Raw genomic sequence first — 21461 nt, 5'->3', positions numbered from 1 at the left:
TACAAAAAATTACCAACCTTTAACCCCTTCATGATCTTTGTTATATGCATACATCATGGTTGGGTAGGTGTTCCCGACCTTTGATGTATGGTACGTCATGGCAATAGTTCGCGACACAGGAACTGTGCCCGCGTAATCGCCACCGGGAGCTCGGCTTATGTGATAGCCGAGCCCTGGCTGTCACAGCCAGGATGCGGTGTCCTCACTGACCCTGGCTGTTTAACCCCCTAAATGCCTAAGAGTGGGTGGGGGCTCCTTCTCCCTTCCGATTGGCATCTCCACAATGTTATTTCGAGGCCCTGATCATTGTCATTGCAACCCAAGGTCGTCATGATGACCTCTGGGTCTGCTAGCAATGGTGACCTGCTTAGACCATTCCAAGAGCATTGTCTTAGAGGCTTCTGTCAGTGCAACACTGACAGGTATAATGCATTGCAATGCTAGTGCATTGCAATGCATTATATCAGCAATCAGACTAATAAAAGTTAAAGTCCCATAGAGGGGCTAAGTAGAAAGGTAAAGAAAAATAATAGTAAAAATATAAACAAAAATCACAAAATAAATAAAAAATATTAAAAAATATTATACCAATAAATAGGTATATTTATGTAAAAATAAATAAAAATGGACACATATTTAGTATCGCTGCGTCTACAACGACCCGACCTATAAAACTGTCACACTAGTTAATTCCTTCAGTGAGCACTGCAAAAAAAAAAGTGGCAAAAATAAATATGTTTTGTCATCATAATGTCAAACAAAGTGGAATAAAATGCGATCAAAAAGTTGAATGGAAATAAAAATGGTATAGCTGAAAACGTCATCTGGTCCCGCAAAAAATAAGCTGCCATACAGCAACATCAGTGGAAAAATAAAAAGCTAAAGCTCTCAGAATATAGCAATGCAAAAACAATTATTTTTTCTATAAAATAGTTTTTATTGTGTAAAAGTAACAAAACATAAAAAAAAATAATAAATGTGGTATCTCTGCAATCGATTGAATTAAAACTGATCCAAAGAATAAACCTGTCATCACTTTTACCATACGGTGAACGACATAAAAACAAAAACAAAAAACTATTCCTGAATTGTTGTTTTTTGGTCATTCTGCCTCCCAAAAATCGGAATAGAAAACGATCAAAAACCATTATGTGACCGACAATGGTATCAATAAAAACGTCAACTCGTCCCACAAAAAACAAGCCCTCACATGGCCCTGTCGGCCGAAATATGGAAAAATTATAGCTCTCAAAATATGGTGATGCAATAACTTGTTTGTGCAAAAAAAAACGTTTTTATTGTGTGATAGCAGCTAGTGTTGAGCGCAAGTGCTTGTTATTCGAGTTTGCCTAGGGTGCTCGGGTATGCACCGAGTATCGTGGGTGCTCGAGTGACATGTCCGTGTCATGTGCATGTACATGTGTCATATGATAGGGCATCAATGTGAATGTAATGGACAACACCTTTAAACAGGGGCGGACCTACCGCCCGTGCAGCCGATTAATTGAACGGGGGCCCCCGAGGGAGAGGGGGCCCCTCCAGCCTCCAGCAGGGCCGCCATCAGGGCATGACTGCCCTGACTCCAGCATGGGGCCTGGGCTGTCGGGGCCCCCTCAGAGCTCTGTAGGGGCCCCCCTCTTGTGCGTCTCCTCATGGTGCCCCCCCTCAGGACCCCCCGCCGTCACATGACCGGAGATGTCCCTGCGCTTAGCATGGGCCCCCGGCCCCATGCTGAGCGCAGGGACATCTCCGGTCATGTGACGGCGCCGGCACAATACTTACCACTCCCCGTGCCTCCGCAGCGTCTTCCGCGTCCTCTGACTGTGACGTCTCAGGTCAGAGGGCGCGATGATATGTTTACACCGCGCGCGATCTCTCCTCAGCTGTCACAGCCAGAGGACGTGGGCGACGCTGTGGAGTCCGGATCAGCATCAGGTGAGATGTGAGGTGAGTATTTGATTTTTTTTTTTATGTATGGGGGCATGGGGCATTATATGGTGGGGGGAGAGTGGGCGTGACATCCTGCATGGGGCATTATATGGGGGGGTGACATACCGCATGGGGCATTATATGGGGTGGGGGGGTGACATACTGCATGGGGCATTATAAGAGGGTAAGGGGGGAAGTGACATCCTGCATGGGGCATTATAAGGGAGGGGGTGTGACATCCTGCATGGGGCATTATAAGAGGGGGAGGGGGGAATTGACATCCTGCATGGGGCTTTATATGGGGGAAGGGGGACTTGACATCCTGCATGGGGCATTATTTGGGGGTGGGGGTGTGTGACATCCTGCATGGGGCATTATAAGAGGGGAGGGGGGAATTGACATCCTGCATGGGGCATTATATGGGGGTGGGGGGGAGTGTGACATCCTGCATGGGGCATTATAAGAGGGGAAGGGGGGAAGTGACATCCTGCATGGGGCATTATAAGAGGGGGAGGGGGGAATTGACATCCTGCATGGGGCATTATAAAGAGGGTGGGTGTGTGACATACTGCATGGGGCATTATAAGGAGGGGGGGTGTGTGACCTCCTGCATGGGGCATTATAAGGGAGGGCATGGTCTGACATACTGCATGGGGCATTGAAAAGGGGGGAAGTGACATCCTGCAATGGGCATTTTATGGGGGGGAGAGGTGACATCCTGCATGGGGCATTTTATGGGGGGTAGAGGTGACATCCTGCTTAGGGCATTAAAAGGGGGGTGTCATCCTGCATGGGGCATTATAAGGGGGGAACAGCCTGCATGGAGCGTTATATGGGGGCCAATATTCTGTATGGAGCGTTATATGGGTGTCAGTATTCTGTATGGAGCGTTATATGGGGGACAGTATTCTGTATGGAGCGTTATATGGGGGCCAGTATTCTGTATGCAGTGTTATATGGGGACCAGTATCCTGTATGGAGCATTATATGGGGACCAGTATCCTGTATTGAGCATTATATGGGGACCAGTATCCTGTATGGAGCATTATAAGGGGGTCAGTATCCTGTATGGAGCATTATATGGTGCCCACAATACTGTATGGAGGACTATACTGTCCGGTCTGCACTGTGCGCTGTGAGGATTCGCCGGTTTCTGAGCTATTGTAGAATTTACAATAGATATCGCTCGTGTAATGGGGCATTATAAGGGGGCAACAGCCTGCATGGAGCGTTATATGGGAGCCAATATTCTGTATGGAGCGTTATATGGGGGTCAGTATTCTGTATGGAGCGTTATATGGGGGACAGTATTCTGTATGGAGCGTTATATGGGGACCAGTATCCTGTATGGAGCATTATATTGGGACGAGTATCCTTTATGGAGCATTATAAGGGGGTCAGTATCTTGTATGGAGCATTATATGGTGCCCATAATACTGTATGGAAAACTATATTGTCCGGTCTGCACTGTGCGCTGTGAGGATTCGCCGGTTTCTGAGCTATTGTAGAATTTACAGTAGATATCGCTCATGTAATGTAGTAAGTGAAATCCTTGGCCTTGTACTATATATATATATATATATATATATATATATATATATATATTGTAATGCAGCAGCTTGCTAGCATTACTGTAAATGGTCCAGGATGTGTTTACCGGACCATGTACCTTCCCCTTTAACTGACTGGTCACATGACTGTGACATCACACAGGTCCTGTATGCACAGTAAAGCTCTGTACACATGACTGGGACAGCACACAGGACCTATACACACAGCTGACTGATCACATGACTGTGACATCAGCAAGGTCCTGTCAGTATGTGGCTGTCTGTGCACAGCATATATAAACCCTGCTTAATTTGAGACAGGTGTGTTCGGTGTGAGGCGTGAGGCCTGTGCTCCGTGTGTGTGTGTGTGTGTGTGTGTGTGTGTGTGTGTGTGTGTGTGTGTGTGTGTGTGTGTGTGTGTGTGTGTGTGTGTGTGTGTGTGTGTGTGTCACACCGTTTGTGAGAGGCCGAGTGAAGCCTGGCAGCCTGAAGGCAAAGACTGGATCCTGTGCGGATGCTAGTGGCCTTGGAAGGCAGCGGCTTTGGAGTGAAGCCTGGTACCTGGAAGGTCGAGCCTGGATCCTGTGTGGATGCCAGTGGCCTTTGAGGGAGAGCCAGCTTGTTGAGGAACCCTGAAAGGCGCAGCCTGGATCCTGTGTGGATGTCAGTGGCCTTTGAGGGGATGACGGCTAGAGACCCCTACCTGGGAAGCCACAAAGCCACAGTGGTGGCAAGCGTAATGGACTGAGACAGCTAAACCCAGCAAAGGTAATACCCTGTGCTATATGGACATTGTGATACGAACATTGCTACTTTATTACCTTGCCGTAAGCTGTAACCTGGAGCAAGTGGGCCTGTGTGCCACTTGGCTCATGAATTGTGATGTGTGTAATATGCCGGTCTGCCACTTGAGAAGCTCCCGGAGGTGATAGGTGTAAACATGCCGGGAGTATACTAAGATGGACTGTGTGACTAGCGGTTTATGCCGAAATAATAAACTGCATTGTGGTGAAAACGTAAAGACATTGCACGTGTGCATTGATTGACGCAGCGAAGTGAGTTACCCCCAGTATGATGACTAGCGCTGCCTTACAATATATATATATATATATATATATATATATATATATATATATATATATATATATATATATATATATATATATATATTTATTTATTTCTCTGTGGTATCTGTGCATCATGAATCATGGTATGTGTTAAAGGGGCCCACTGAAACTCTGTCGCCCAGGGCCCACAAAAACCTGGAGCTGGCCCTGGGGGTAAGTATAACAAGTTTTATTTTTTTTAAATACAATGAATTAACTAGGAGTGGGGGGAATCAGAGATGCACGGGGGGGGGGCCTTCATGCCCCCTATGAAGGGCAGGGGGGGGGCTGTGTCCGCCCCTGCCTTTAAAACATCTATCTGTCATCTGATTCCCAATTTACACTACATTTTGCGATACTGGAATTATGAAGTGACTTATGATGTGTCATTGATGATGATAATACAATTCAAGTTTCACCAGAATATAACCTTGTTTCCATATTCTTTATAATTCTATTATAATCATATTAATCTTTAGAATTCAGCAGCAGTATTGTAAAGACCCGGGCATCGTACCTCTTAAATAGTAGACTTCACCAATAACACAAAAATAAAAATAAAAATGGAACATGCAAACACCTAATCCAGAGTCAGGGTATGTGTTGCTTCTTCAGTCACTGATCTAACTTGAATCTAGTGATGCCACTTGAATCAGCAGCAAAATCATCCTAACAGGTTACTTTTAACTGCAGCAGGAGTCAGTGTGGTCATTCAGGGAGCAAGGAATATATCTGCCTCCGTCTAATGGATAAATCCAATAGATGCCAGTACATTTTAAAAAGGTGGCACAATTTGCTTCTATGTAGCTATGGATTATATAAAATAAATGAAGCATTATCTAATGAAGGGCTCTTCATACTTCTATAAAAACTATGTAAATCATTAATATGTTATTGTTCTGCTATATATTCTTTGTAGAATGAAACAAGAACTTTCAAGTGGTGTAAAGCTGAATAGCACACTTCTTTTGGAGAGACTGGTATGCTAAGAATTTTTAAATGTTTTAATTACAGTAATATGATTTCTAGCCAGAGTTGTGAAGAATAATATGTCATACACTATATCATATGTAAAATTATTATGTTAATCTGTGAAGGTAGAATACTGTGCAAAAGTTTTAGGCAGTTGTGAAGAAAATGCTGCAAATTAAAAATGCTTTCAAAAATAGAAGTGTTAATAGTTTATTTTATCAATTAACAAAATGGAAAGTGAATAAACAAAAAAGAAATCTAAATAAAATCAATATTTTGTATGACCACCCTTTGCCTTCAAAACAGCATCAATTCTTTTGGGTAAACTTGCATATTGTTAGGCATTTTGTAGGATTCTAGTCAGGTATATTCTAGTAACCAATTATACCAAACAGGTGATAACGATCATCATTTCCATATGTAAGTTGAAACACCGTCATCAACTGAAACAAAAACACCTGTGTAAGAGGCTTTAACATAGATGTGGTACAGCCCAACTGTGCTAATAAGGTGAGGTTCTGGAAGATAGCTTTTGTCACAGGCCATACACCTTGGCAAGACTGAGCACACCAACAGACACAAGGCACGTATTCTGAATCAGGAAGGTCTCTTCTACGCAAAGATGTTAAGCAGCATGAGCTTTCAAGTTGTGCGGTTCAATCTCTTTTAACCCCTTTACAACCCATGACGTATTAATACGCGTCTGTGCCCTGGGACTTAAGAGCCTGACCCGTATTAGTATGTCATCGCGATCGCGCGCGCACACAGGCTGTGTGGGCGTGATCGCCGCCGGGTGTCAGCTGATTGACACAGCTGACACCCGGTACTATGTGCAGGAAGCGGTCCCGCACCGCTCCCGGCACATTAACCCCCGCAATGCTGCGATCGAAGTCGATCGCAGCATTGCGGTGGCAAGGTGATGTGATCGCAATACTCACCTCCTCTTCTGGCCTCCAGCGCTGTCTGCCGCGGCTTCCCGGGTGTTGCCATGACGACCCGATGTCGTCATGACAACATCCGGGTCACCAGGCAGCAGGAACATCGTTTGGTCATGCGCAGTGCACGATCAAACAATCTTCTCACTGTGAAGCGCTGACTGCCTGCATGGCACAGGGATGGTGCTCCATCCCTATGCTATGCAGGCGATCAGAATAAAAAAAGTGAAAGTCCCAGAGTGGGACAAAGTAAAAAAGTGTAAAAACTGTCAGAAAGTGAAAAAAAATTTAAAAAAATTGTAAAAATATTTAAAAAAAAATAAAAAAAATAATCCACCAAAAATAAAAATATAATGTACCCATCAATAAATATTATTATTAAAAAAAAGCAAACAAACAATAAAAGTACACATATTTAGTATCGCCGCATCCGGAACGACCTGACCTATAAAACTGTCCCACTAGTTAACCCCTTCAGTGAACACGGTAAAAAAATAAAAATAAAAAACGAAGCAAAAAACAATGCTTTATCATCATGCTGCCAAACAAAAAATGGAATAACACGCAATCAAAAAGACGAATATAAATAAAAAATGGTACCACTGAAAACGTAATCTCGTCCCACAAAAAACAAGCCGCCATACAGCTCCATCAGCCGAAAAATCAAAAAGTTATAGCTCTCAGAATAAAGCGATGCAAAAAAATAATTATTTCTATAAAATAGCTTTTGTTGTGTAAAAGCGCCAAAACATAGAAAAACAATATAAATGTGGTACCGCTGTAAACGTACTGACCCGAAGAATAAAGCTGCCTTATAAATTTTACCACATGCGGAACAGAATAAAAAAAATCCCCAAAAAAACAATTCCTGAATTGTTGGTTTTTGTTTATTCTGCCTCCCAAAAATCGGAATAGAAAGCGATCAAAAAATGTCACGTGTCTGAAAATGGCACCAATAAAAACGTCAACTCATCCCTCAAAAAACAAGCCATCACATGACTGTCAGCCGAAATATGGAAAAATTATAGCTCTCAAAATAAGGCGATGCAAAAAATAGATTTTACAAAAACTGCGTCTTTTAGTGTGTGACAGCTGTCAATCATAAAAACTCGATATGATTCTGCTATCGCTGTAATCGCACCGACCCAAAGAATAAAGTCGTCTAATCACTTATACTGCACGAGGAACGGCGTAAAAAATAAACTCTCGGGTTAGGGTTGTGCTAGGGTTAGGGTTGTGCTAGGGTTAGGGTTGTGCTAGGGTTAGGGTTGGGCTAGGGTTAGGGTTGGGCTAGGGTTAGGGTTGGGCTAGGGTTAGGGTTGGGCTAAGGTTAGGGCTGGGGTTGGGGTTAGGGCTGGGGTTGGGGTTAGGGTTGGGGTTAGGGTTGTGATGGGGTTGGGATTGTTTTCAAAAGTAAGAAAAAAAGATGACGATATGGCGACTAGTGTTGAGCGCAAGTGCTCACTACTTGAGTTTGCATCGGGTGCTCTGGTATGCATTGAGTATCGTGGGTATTTGAGTGACATGCTTGAGTCTCCACCCCATATGCTTCACGGCCAAAAAAAACTTTGCGGGGATTGCCTGCCATGCATGAGCGATCCCCGCATGTTTGTTTTTGGGTGTCTAATAACCGTGAAACATGCGGGGCAGGGACTCGAGCATGTCAATCGAGCACACGCAGTACATGGTGCATACCCGAGTACCCAATGCAAACTCAAGTAGCGAGCACTTGCGCTCAAGACTAATGACAGCTTATTCAATATGATGACCTAATGTTATCAAATTCTGTGTCATACCTCTGGGTTCAAAATGTTCACTATGCCCCTTGATAAAATCCTTGAGGGGTCTAGTTTCCAAAATGGAGTCACTTGTGGGGGGTTTCCACTGTTTAGGCACACAGGGGCTCTCCAAACGCGACATGGTATCCACTAACAAATTGAATGGAAAATCGGCTCAAACTGTTAGCGGACACCATGTTGTGTTTGGAGAGCCCCTGTGTGCCTAAACATTGGAGCTCCCCCACAAGTGACCCCATTTTGGAAACTAGACCCCCCAAGGCACCTATCTAGATGCATAGTGAGCACTTGGAACCCCCAGGTGCTTCACAAATTAATCCGTAAAAATAAAGTGTTTTTTTTCCACTTTTTCATTTTTACGAATCAATTTGTGAAGCACCTGGGGGTTCCAAGTGCTCACTATGCATCTAAATAGGTGCCTTGGGGGGGTCTAGTTTCTAAAATGGGGTCACTTGTGGGGGAGCTCCAATGTTTAGGCACACAGGGGCTCTCCAAACGCAACATGGTGTCCGCTAACAATTTGAGCCGATTTTCCATTCAATTTGTTAGCGGACCCCATGTCGCTTTTGGAGAGCCCCTGTGTGCCTAAACATTGGAGCTCCCCCACAAGTTACCCCATTTTGGAAACTAGACCCCCAAAGGCACCTATCTAGATGCATAGTGAGCACTTGGAACCCCCAGGTGCTTCACAAATTGATTCGTAAAAATGAAAAAGTGGAAAAAAAATACTTTTTCGTTTTTACAGATTAATTTGTGAAGCACCTGGGGGTTCAAAATGCTCACCACCCATCTAGATAAGTTCCCAGGGGGGTCTAGTTTCCAAAATAGGTTCACTTGTGGGGGGTTTCCACTGTTTAGGCACATCAGGGGCTCTCCAAACGCAACATGGCATCCGCTAGTTATTCAAGCAAATTTTACAATCGAAAATTCAAATGGCGCTCCTTCCCTTCCGAGCCCTGCCGTGCGCCCAAACAGTGATTTTTCCCCACATATGGGGTATCTGCGTGCACAACAAATTTTGGGGTCCATTTTATCCTGTTACCCCTGTGAAAATAAAAAAAATTGTGTCTAAAGTAACATTTTTGTGAAAAAAGTTAAATGTTCATTTTTTTTCTTCCACATTCCAAAAATTCCTGTGAAGCACGTGAAGGGTTAAAAAAGTTCTTGAATGTGGTTTTGAGCACCTTGAGGGGTGCAGTTTTTAGAATGGTGTCACTTTTGGGTATTTTCTGTCATAAAGACCTCTCAAAGTGACTTCAAATGTGATGTGGTCCCTAGAAAAATGGTTTTGTAAATTTTGTTGGAAAAATGAGAAATCGCTGGTCAACTTTTAACCCTTATAGCTCCATAACAAAAAAAAATGTTGGTTCCAAAATTGTGCTGATGTAAAGTAAACTTGTGGGAAAAGTTATTTATTAACTATTTTGTGTGACATATCTCTCTGATTTAAGGGCATAAAAATTCAAATTTTGAAAATTGCTAAATTTTCAAAATTTTCACCAAATTTCAGTTTTTTTCACAAATAATCACAAGTGATATCGAAGAAATTTTACCACAATCTTGAAGTACAATATGTCACGAAAAAACATTCTCAGAATCAGTGGGATCCGTTGAAGCGTTCCAGAGTAATTACCTCATAAAGTGACAGTGGTCAGAATTGTAAAAATTGGCCTGGTCATTAACGTGCAAACCACCTTGGGTTGTAAAGGGGTTAAAGAAGCACCAAGACATGGCCAATTTGAAGACAATAGATGCTGGTGTCAGCCAAGGAAACTTAGTGCAACAGATGAAAGACACATCATGTTTTTCTTCACTTCAAAATTGGAAGATGTCCAGCATTGCCATCAGCTCAGAACTGGGAACAATCAGTGTGACCTAGCTATATCCGTCTACTATTTGTAAAAGTCTGACCAAAAGTGGTCTCCATGGAAAAATTGCGGCCAAAAAGCCATATCCTTTACATGGAGACAAGGTCAAGCGACTCAGCTATGCACAAAAACTTGGGAACTGGTGTTCAGAATAATGGCAGCAATAGCTCTGGACTGATGAGTCAAAATTTGAAATACTTGGCTTTAACAGACAGAAGTTTGTTTGCCAAATGGCTGAAGAGCAGTACAATAATTAGTGTCTGCAGGCAGCAGGAAAATGACCAGAAACATACAGCCAATGTTATTTAGAGCTATTTTCTATTTTCAGGGTAAATAAGTGATTATATGGCCGCTACAAAGCCCTGATCTCAACATCGAGTCTGTCTGCTATTAAATGAAGAGACAGAAAGATTTGTACAACCCTATATCCACAGATCTGTGGTTAGTTCTCCATCATGTTTGGAACAATCTCCCAGCCAAGCTACTTACAAAAAGTAAAAAGGTCGTCGCACCAAATGTTGATTTTGCTTTATATTTCTCTTTTGTTTATTCTCTTTCAATTTTGTTAATTCATAAAAATAAACTATTAACAATTCTATTTTTGAAACCTTTGTTATTTTGCAGTATTTCCCCTACACCTGCCTAAAACTGTTGCACAGTACTGCATATCACATTATAAAAATGTCTGAAGAGCAAGCATAGTGTTAATGAATATAAAATAATGGATTAATAACACCATAGTAGAGATCTAGATTTTTATCCAAGTCATAAACCATAAATAATAGTAATAATAATACACATGGTAGACTGGTCATAGTAAAGCAACAGGTGATGTTCTTCATGTGATTAGATGGAAAGGACAAGAATTTTGAAGATTTTTTTTTTTTAAATTACTGCTTGCACAAGAAGATGGCAGAATGTATTAGTTAAAATAAATGTATAAAGTATAGTGAAATTGCTACTTATTACAGAGGACACAGTTGTGGTAAATAGGAAACTTTACTATTGTATAATCCTAAAATAGGTATTGATTATTGTAAAGTCAATTTAACATTCTAGTTGTTGATTTTATTAGTAACCCACTTTTCATGTTTTCTCCAGCATTCATCAAATGTGTCACTTCCTAGGATGCAAGGGAATTTCTGTAGATACCATACAGTTGCATGTGGGCATCCATGGTCAATATTACTGTTATTGTGAACGTTGAAGATGAAATGATCTATAAAGGCCTAAAGTTAAAAAGTTAAAGATGACACATTTCCTTTGTATTTTAGGCAAATATATATATATATATATATATATATATATATATACAGTACAGACCAAAAGTTTGGACACACCTTCTCATTTAAAGATTTTTCTGTATTTTCATGACTATGAAAATTGTACTTTCACACTGAAGGCATCAAAACTATGAATTAACACATGTGGAATTATATACTTAACAAAAAGTGTGAAACAACTGAAAATATGTCTTATATTCTAGGTTCTTCAAAGTAACCACCTTTTGCTTTGATGTCCGCTTTGCACACTCTTGGCATTCTCTTGATAAGCTTCAAGAGGTAGTCACCGGAAATGGTCTTCCAACAATCTTGAAGGAGTTCCCAGAGATGCTTAGCACTCATTGGCCCTTTTGCTTTCACTCTGCGGTCCAGCTCACCACAAACCATCTCGATTGGGTTCAGGTCTGGTGACTGTGGAGGCCAGGTCATCTGGTGTAGCAACCCATCACTCTCCTTCTTGGTCAAATAGCCCTTACACAGCCTGGAGGTGTGTTTGGGGTCATTGTCCTGTTGGAAAATAAATGATGGCCCAACTAAACGCAAACCGGATGGAATAGCATGCCGCTGCAAGATGCTGTGGTAGCCATGCTGGTTCAGTATGCCTTCAATTTTGAATAAATCCCCAACAGTGTCACCATCAAAGCACCCCCACACCATCACACCTCCTCCTCCATGCTTCATGGTGGGAACCAGGCATGTAGAGTCCATCCGTTCACCTTTTCTGCGTCGCACAAAGACACGGTGGTTGGAACCAAAGATCTCAAATTTGGACTCATCAGACCAAAGCACAGATTTCCACTGGTCTAATGTCCATTCCTTGTGTTCTTTAGCCCAAAACAAGTCTCTTCTGCTTGTTGCCTGTCCTTAGCAGTGGTTTCCTAGCAGCTATTATACCATGAAGGCCTGCTGCACAAAGTCTCCTCTTAACAGTTGTTCAAGAGATGTGTCTGCTGCTAGAACTCTGTGTGGCATTGACCTGGTCTCTAATCTGAGCTGCTGTTAACCTGCGATTTCTGAGGCTGGTGACTCGGATAAACTTATCCTCAGAAGCAGAGGTGACTGTTGGTCTTCCTTTCCTGGGGCGGTCCTCATGTGAGCCAGTTTCTTTGTAGCGCTTGATGGTTTTTGCAACTGCACTTGGGGACACTTTCAAAGTTTTCCAAATTTTTTGCACTGACTGACCTTCATTTCTTGAAGTAATGATGGCCACTCGTTTTTCTTTACTTAGCTGCTTTTTTCTTGCCATAATGCAAATTCTAACAGTCTATTCAGTAGGACTATCAGCTGTGTATCCACCAGACTTCTGCACAACACAACTGATGGTCCCAACCCCATTTATCAGGCAAGAAATCCCACTTATTAAACCTGACAGGGCACACCTGTGAAGTGAAAACCATTTCCGGTGACTACCTCTTGAAACTCATCAAGAGAATGCCAAGAGTGTGCAATGCAGTCATCAAAGCAAAAGGTGGCTACTTTGAAGAACCTAGAATATAAGACATATTTTCAGTTGTTTCACAATTTTTGTTAAGTATATAATTCCGCATGTGTTAATTCATAGTTTTGATGCCTTCAGTGTGAATGTACAATTTTCATAGTCATGAAAATACAGAAAAATCTTTAAATGAGAAGGTGTGTCCAAACTTTTGGTCTGTACTGTATATATATATATATATATATATATATATACAGTACAGACCAAAAGTTTGGACACACCTTCTCATTTTAAGATTTTTCTGTATTTTCATGACTATGAAAATTGTACATTCACACTGAAGGCATCAAAACTATGAATTAACACATGCGGAATTATATACTTAACAAATAAGTGTGAAACAACTGAAAATATGTCTTGTATTCTGGGTTCTTCAAAGTAGCCAACTTTTGCTTTGATGACTGCTTTGCACACTCTTGGCATTCTCTTGATGAGCTTCTAGAGGTAGTCACTAGTGTTGAGCCACCCCCGTAGTGTTCGAGTTCGGTTCGGTTCGTCGAACACCCGTGTGTTCGCCGAACTGTTCGTCGAACTGTTCGTCGAACACCTTCGAACACCGTTAAAACCAATGGCAGGCAAACAAAAACACATAGAAACACATAGAAAACACCTTCAAAGGTGTCCAAAAGCTGACAAACTGCTCAGAAGACACAACTAACACATGGAAAAGTGACAAGTACATATAGTCATGCGAAAAGAAAAGAGGTGGAGGAGTAAAAGGAGGGGGAGACACAGATATAGGCATGTCATGCCCTTCTAAAATCCAAAAAGTGAGAAGCCGACACGGCCAGTCCGTTCCTGCCTGTGCCACCTCTGTGTCGCCGGGTTTGTGCCAGAGCCGCGGTGGACCCTGACGGCCAGCCCCCCTATCCCAATACTGGTGCCTGTCCGCCGGTGGGTCGAGGCCCCCCACGGTGGGGGGGGGAGTAACATCTGCAGAAGAAAGACCATCTTCCAGCCAAACTAAGATGTCGACTTCTTTTCGTGGACAATGTGATACGATCCCATTCTTACGGACACGCCCATCGCTACAAATTCTAGATGAGGCACAAAAACAGCAGGTGCTTCAACGGATATCAAGTGCTCCTTCAAGTGGGCTCTCCATCACCTCAATTTCAACATCACAAATACTCCAGTCCTCAGAAGTGTCACCCCAATCGCACTTGCTTCCTCACAGCTCCCAAGTCTCCAGCTGCCCGTCTGAGTATGGGGTAACACAGATGGCTGAGTCTGCCCAGCTGTTTACTCATACTATAGCCTGGGAAACGGAGGTCTGCTCCAGAGCTTCTGTTAATCCAGATGAGGAAATGATCTGATCCGATGCCCAGAATCTTTATAAGTTGGATCCAGGACCAGATGAAGAAGGTTCTGAGCATAATGTAGACCCTTGTTCCCAAACTGTAACTCCTGTTGGTGGAGACAATGATGAAGACGATGATGAGACTCAAATACCTGATTGGAGCGACAACTTGACTTTTCGGTCAGGGCAGGAAGAGGTTGGCTCTGAGGGCGACGGGTGTGATAACACACAGGGTGATGATGACGAGGTTGGAGATCCCACTTACTGTCAACCCACAGTCAGACAGTCGATGAGGTCAGCAGAGGAGGTGGAGGAGGATGTGACTAGCCCTGGGGATGGGGATGACTCAGTACCCGGGCATTTGCCTGGCCTTGGGGATGTCGTGGTGGTCGGCTCCCTGGCCCGTACCCTGGGGTCTCTCTTTAAAAGGGTGGATAATTGTTAATTTTATAAGAGTTCATGACGCCACCTGTGGTATCTGGTGACAAGCACCAGCGCTGCAGCAGTCCACTGAGGCCGGTGATAAGGCAGCTCGATGGTATAGCTCCCCACAGGTGGAGCTAGGTCTCAGGGCAGCGTATGCAGGGGGAATGCAGGACAGGCGAGACCCAGCTGGGTCAGAGCAAGAACGGGAACGGACACGGTAGTCACTTCAGTACCTTTTACTGGTGGAAATTCAGGCACATCCCGGAGCACTGTAGGGTGAAGGGTGCATATCAGGATCCTCCCCAATGAGCGGGTGTAGGGCCTCCTGTTTCTTGCCTCTGCGTAGTAAGTTTCTGACCTGCCTGGAGCTAGGCCTAACTTTGTCTCTGTCCTGCGCTGGCTGACCTTGTGGTAGGGCCTTCTCTTGGAGTTCACGCTCCCAGTATGCGGGGCCTAAGCGTCTCCTGGCTCTGTTACATATCAGCACCTTAGCAATCCTGGGACTTGTAGTTCTCCAGGGATTCCGGTTATGCCTTACTGGGTCATAGAGATACCGGTAAGCTCGGATCCTGTGTCCGGTAAATGCTTCGGGGTGAGCTGGTTAAGTTCCTCTGCCCCTTATGTACTAACTCGCCACTCGCCTTCGGCCTACTCGGGCCCTCACTAGGCTATACACACTAACGGCAGCTTGCCGCGCTTCACTGATCTTACGGCACAGGCACACCTTAAGCTCTATCTGGGCTCCCTGAATCTAGCAAGCAGGAGCCTCGTGCTCCACTGCTGAACTATTAACTGCGTTCTCTAGACTAGACTGAGCTCCACTGCAGACTGACCTCTCTTAGGCTTCTCTACTGCAGGAACTCTTCAGAGGAACTGAACTGCCTAGCTCCACCTTCCCTATTTATATCCCTAACGGGCTCCCTCTGCTGGTCTGAGGTGGAAGGTGGAGATGTGTGAATGTTTATGGGGGCCTCTTGTGGAGGATTCCATCAATGCACTCTTGTAGGATCTGTGATACCAAGCGCAGCGGGGCATCACAGATGCTATTGACGACGAGGTTAGGTTGCGCCTTCCTGAACAGAGACGGAGTACTGGAAGCACGTCAACAACTGCATCCTCAACCACAACTCTGCCTCTGACCACAAGTCGTAGTGGCTCTTCAGGTCACATGGACTCTAAGCCTTGCATAGCCTGGGCATTTATTCAGATCGATAAGGATGACCCAACTCGTGTTATCTGTAATATTTGTCAGCAAAAGCTAAGTAGAGGCCAAAAAATACATAGTTTGAGTACTTCATGCATGTACCGTCACATGGATATGAAGCATAAGTTGCAGTGGGAAGCTCACTGTGCTACAATGCGGCCTAGCCGGCTGGGCCAACCACCGTCTGCCCCATCTTGTGCATCCGCAGCCTCTTCATCCTCTGTGACTGGGGGGACAGCAGTCACACATGTTTTTGGACGCAGACCTGCCACCTCTTTACCCGCAACAGCCAGTGTGATTGGCAGGTCGTCAGTTCATTGGGAAGTGGAAACACCTGCTAGTGTTGAGCGCTCTCCGACATCGAGAGCACCACCTTTGGATCAAGGCAACCTAACATGTCCGCCTGCATCTTCCTCACAGACCGGCAGTTGCCGGGGACACCCTACTCAACACCGTCTAAGCACAACAGCCAGCCCTCGGTCCCTCAGATGTGGAAAAGTAAAAGACCATTTCCTCCTAGCCATGAGAAAGCTAAGAGGTTGAATTTCACCATCTGCAAGCTGTTGGCTACAGAAATGCTGCCTTTCCACCTGGAGGACACAGAGGATTTTCAAGACCTTATGTCCGTCACAGTGCCCCAGTACCAGATGCCCAGTCGGCACTACTTCTCAAAGAAAGGTGTGCCTGCGCTCCACTAGCATGTCGCACACAACATCACCGCTTCTTTGAGAAACTCTGTGTGTGACAGGGTGCACTTCACCACAGACACTTGGACGAGAAGGCATGGACAGGGGCGTTACATGTCGCTGACTGGGCACTGGGTAACTATGGTGACAGCAGGACAAGGGGCTGCTGTCCAAGTCTTACCGTCCCCACGAGTTGTGTGTTAATCCTCTTTATCTCGAACTTCCTCCACTGCTTCTGCCTCCTCAACCTCCTCTCGGTCCTCCACCTGCACCCAAAGCCTGTCTGGTAATGCCACCTGCTTTCTAACTGCGCAGAAGGAATCCTGCACACCTCCTTACTATGCTGGCAGCAGGGCTCAACGCATCAGTGTTTACTTTGAAATGTCTGGGAAATGTGAGTCACACAGCTGAGGAGTTTTGGTCAGCTCTGGAGACCCAGTTTCATGAAAGGTTGTCTCCACTGGACCTGCAACCAGGGAAGGCCATGTGCGACAATGCTGAAACCTGGGTGCGGCACTTCGCCGGGGCAATGTCACACACGTGCCTTGTATGGCTCACGTGTTGAACCTGGTTGTCCAGCAATTTTTAGCCCACTATCCCGGACTAGATGGCCTTCTGCAGAGTGCACGGTCGCTGTGTGCTCACTTCCGCCGTTCGCATCCCGCAGTTCAACGACTTACATCTCTACAGAAGTCGTTGGGCCTGCCAGTTCATCGGCTGAAATGCGATGTGCCGACACGGTGGAATTCAACTCTGCACATGTTGCAGCGACTGTGGCAGCACCGACAAGCCCTGGTGCAATACGTTCTGACGTATAGCCTGGGCCAACGAGATCCAGAGGTGGGGCAAATCACGCTGGAGGAGTGGTCTCAGATCAGGGACCTATGCACCCTTCTGCACAGTCTTGAAATGGCGACGAAGATGTTTAGTGCTGACGATGCCATTATCAGCATGACTATTACGGTGATTTACATGCTGGAGCACATGTTAAACAGAATTCGGAGTCAGGTGGTGGGACAAGAGGAGGTGGAGGAAGTAGAGGAGGAGTCGTATGCGGAAGGGATAACATCTCCAAGGTCCAGACGGTTGGCAGCACCAAGGCGGCAGGCATGGGAGGGTGGGGGAGAGGGATTAACCAGGGCGCATGGTAGCAGCCAAACTGTTGAGGAAGGTGCAGGAGCCGAGGAAGAAGTGGAGGACGAACTGGCAATGGGCATGGAAGACTCATCAGATGAGGGAGACCTTGATCACATTTCTGTTGTGCGAGGTTAGAGGGAGAGGGCAGAGGAAGGAAGCATGATTCTTACCTCGCTACCAACACAACAAGGACTTGGTCCTTCTGGATGCGCAAGACACATGAGTGCCTTCTTGCTGCACTACCTGCAACATGACCCCCGGATTGTCAGAATTCGAAGTAATCCCGACTACTGGGTTGCCACACTCTTAGATCCCCGGTACAAAAGTATATTTGCCAAAATAATTCCTGCCATAAAAAGGTATTGACGAATGCAGGAGTATCTGTTGCAGAATCTTACATGTGCTTTTCCACAAAACACCAGTGGTGCACGTAGTGAATCTCACAGTTCTAACTTGCCAACGGTGGGACTGTCGAGTCTTCATCACTCAAACAGTAACAGTAACACAGTATCTGCTGGTAACAGCAATTTTGTGGAATCGTTTCACCACTTTTTTAGACCATCCTTTGCAAGGCCACAGGAGACAAGAAGTCTGACACATAGTCAATGCCTAGAGAGGATGGTACAGGAGAATCTCCAAGTGAACATCGAAGCCATGACTGTGTCACTGGACCCTTGCTCATTTTGGTATTCCAATCTTGAAAAATTGCCGGAGCTCGCCACTCACGCCTTGGAGATCTTGTCATGCCATGCAGCCAGCGTTCTCTCTGAACGTGTGTTCAGCGCTGCTGGTGGTGTGCTGACAGATAAGCGCACGCGGCTGTCCACTGAGAATGTAGACAGACTCACGTTCATAAAGATGATCAAATCATGGATTCGCAAGGACATTTCTACCCCTGTGTCATCCTTGGGAGACTAAAAGCTTGGGGATTTGGTAAAATCACCTCACCAACCGTTTTAAGCAACAGTGGGGCAATTGATGCCACTTAACCCTAGAACGCATGACCATAAAAATCTACACTTTCACATACCTGGGGCCCTTTAGGCCCGTGTGCAAATAACATGGAATAACTCAAACTCAAATGACAAACAACTATATACATGAAGAATACCTAGAGTTTCAAAATTCTAACTAAAGCAATCTTGCAGAAAATAGAAAACAATTAACTGGGCGGGCCTGCAAGGCCACAGGTATGCGTTCTAGGGTTAAGTGGTGTCTGTGCCACAATTTTGGGAGTCCCCTTGCTGTGTCTTACGTGACGTTGGCATCGTCAATTCCAGGTGGGTTGGGTCGCACCCCCCCCTTTTAACTGTAAGAAACTACATACACTATGGCTTGGGGTAACACAGATGGTTGAGTCTGAAGAGCTGTTTACTCAGAGGTCTGCTCCAAATCTTCAGTGTCTGCTAGTCAGCGTAGAATTTTTAACTGCATCTAGCCTAGGCAATACTTTGGGCGTAGTAGCCCAGCTGCGAAGCAAGCTGCACCGCCTGTGTATCTAATAAGAATTTTTAAATTAATCTAGCCTAGGCAGACTGTGGGGACCCCCAACCAAACCCAGATGCTCAGCCCCCCTACCGCCCCCCTTTCATGGACAACCCAATAATGTAACTCTTACAACTGGATGGGTGAGGATCGGTCACAGCTTTATTAACTCTTTATACTCATTCCATTAGAAAGGCATTTTATTTCTAAAATAATTCAGCTTGTTGCAGCATGCCCTGGGTCCCCACTCCGGCAAGTTGGCCAACAAGTGTAACTCTCCAACATGTCCTTTCTATTTCCAGGCCACGGAGGATCCAGCGTACTCGTATGCAGGACTCTGACCCCCACCCATCACTCTTAACGCTTGTTCCACTCCGTCCTGGAGTCCTGACAGGAATATGTCCAGTCCAATATCTATTAAGTGAACACCGTCGGGCCGTATGAGGCCTGCTTTATCTCCTTCCAGTTGTCGGTGTCGTATCACTACACCGCCTCTGTCTCTTCTAAATTTTGCCATCCGAATATTTATTACCCGCCTTGTCCATTCGATGGCCGTGATGTCTCGCGCACCTTGCCATACCGCTATCGGCACAATCTCTGACCATACTATAGCTAATTTTGTGAAAAATTCTCTGAAGCGCTCAGTGTCTAGTTTCATTATTGCCATTAGTTATGCGCTCTTGTGATGACCTAGGTTGTTTCCCCCGGCCTGTATAACTAAGATGACCGGACATCTTGCCTCTCTCCCTACCTTGATTACCTCCATTAGTACCTGTGGCCATAGCAGGCCTCTAATACCTCTCCAGTTGAAATATGTGTTATGAAACTCTAATTTCCTCCCGCCTGGGCGGACTTTCGCCCTTTTTTGTGCCCAATATATATACGAGTGGCCTATCACTCACACTGTTGGCTTAGCGTCACCTGTAAAAGAAACAAACCACGTTAGGATAACAAGTCCGCTCTTATGTATCTCGCCAAACACGTGGATCGCTATCTCCCTATCCTCTGAACTTCCGTTTCTGACAGTCCTGCTCTTGCTGCTTCCGTGGCCGCACCTATGCGGAATGAGTGTGTCCCGTAATCTTTGGGGTGGTTCCCTGCCGATGTTATGCATTTATTAAATATAGCTTGGAACAGGTATCTTGATAATGGCGTTCCATCAATGTGTGATACGAAGAAATTACTTTGTGATCTGATGGTTAGATATGTTTTTACTATTGTTACCCGACTCAGTGTACCGTTTGTGGGTTGTAGAAGTACCCAAGTACCCCTGCCCGCTGGAACCGTTTTCGATTGGTGTATGCGTACACGTATTGCATTATTGGCTATGACTACTTCCTGGTGTAATAAGCGTCCACTGGTGGTAATTTTGGATTGAGGGACTAATTCGCTTATACATAGCGCCCCGAAGAAGGCGATCACAAATGCAGTAGACATTAGTGTTGCTTCAAATTGTGAGTGTCATGTTAATGGTGTTAGGGATAAGATGTGAGAAATCAGTTTTAGTGACACGGGACGGGACGTCTACATTCCTGACTTGGCTGACCCCTTTTCCACCCTTTTATGGATTGTCTGATGGTGAATCTTTGTCACATCTCCCCAATTCAGTAGTTGGAAGTGAAATGCTACTCCGGTCAGACACCGCTGCGCTGACGCCCCTGATATGCCCCTCATCATTAGCTGGTGGAGAAATTCTATGGTGACTTGTGATCTGGCTTGTTCACATTGGTCAACCCGTCTGCCTGCTACTAGTCATGTCCACTCTTCCCATGCCTTACCGTATGCTTGCCACGTTGACGGGGCAACTGACGCTCTGATTAATGGCATCAACTATTCGCCACTAGATCCCATAGGGAGGGTGGGCAACTGTTGCCCGATGGGTGGGCGTTGTGGAAGAGCTCTGTGAAAATCTGCCAATTGAATTGTTATAAAGCGTTAGCAGCAGCTTTATACCCCTCAGCATAGTGGCTAGCGCGGACCCATACATTGTGTTTTAGGCACAGGAATACTAGCCTGCGTAGTAGGCCTAGCACTGGGAGAGACGATGATGTCATCTTATTAATGCAGTGCGCTAGGCTGTTGTTTTGTGTTATGAAGCGTATATTTTTGTTAGCCAGGCACGCGCCCCATATTTCTATTGCTACCACTATTGGGAAAAATTATTTTCAGGGCTAGATGCAGCTAAAAATTATTATTAATTTCAAAGCTGGTGGAGCTTGGTATAGATGGCCTAATACAATGAGTCCCACACACTGCTAGAAGCCCAAATATTTTTTCAGAGGTAGATGC

At 44.9% G+C, this 21461-nt stretch overlaps 1 protein-coding gene across 3 annotated transcripts in view; it reads left to right on the top strand.

Moving 5' to 3' along the window:
• FAM227B (family with sequence similarity 227 member B) overlaps positions 1–21461 on the top strand; it is a 600742-nt gene that overhangs the window by 506668 nt on the left and 72613 nt on the right. For all 3 annotated transcript variants that reach the window (XM_073653079.1, XM_073653078.1, XM_073653080.1), the window contains one exon: positions 5505–5565. In XM_073653079.1, the coding sequence (XP_073509180.1) occupies positions 5505–5565 (61 nt within the window). The remainder of the gene's footprint in view (positions 1–5504; positions 5566–21461) is intronic.

Source organism: Phyllobates terribilis, unplaced genomic scaffold (assembly GCF_046119375.1).
Source record: "Phyllobates terribilis strain yellow unplaced genomic scaffold, ASM4611937v1 Scaffold_11__3_contigs__length_659146591, whole genome shotgun sequence".
Taxonomy (NCBI): domain Eukaryota; kingdom Metazoa; phylum Chordata; class Amphibia; order Anura; family Dendrobatidae; genus Phyllobates; species Phyllobates terribilis.
Note: the sequence above shows the minus strand (reverse complement) of the source record. Positions and strands in the feature narration are given on the sequence as shown.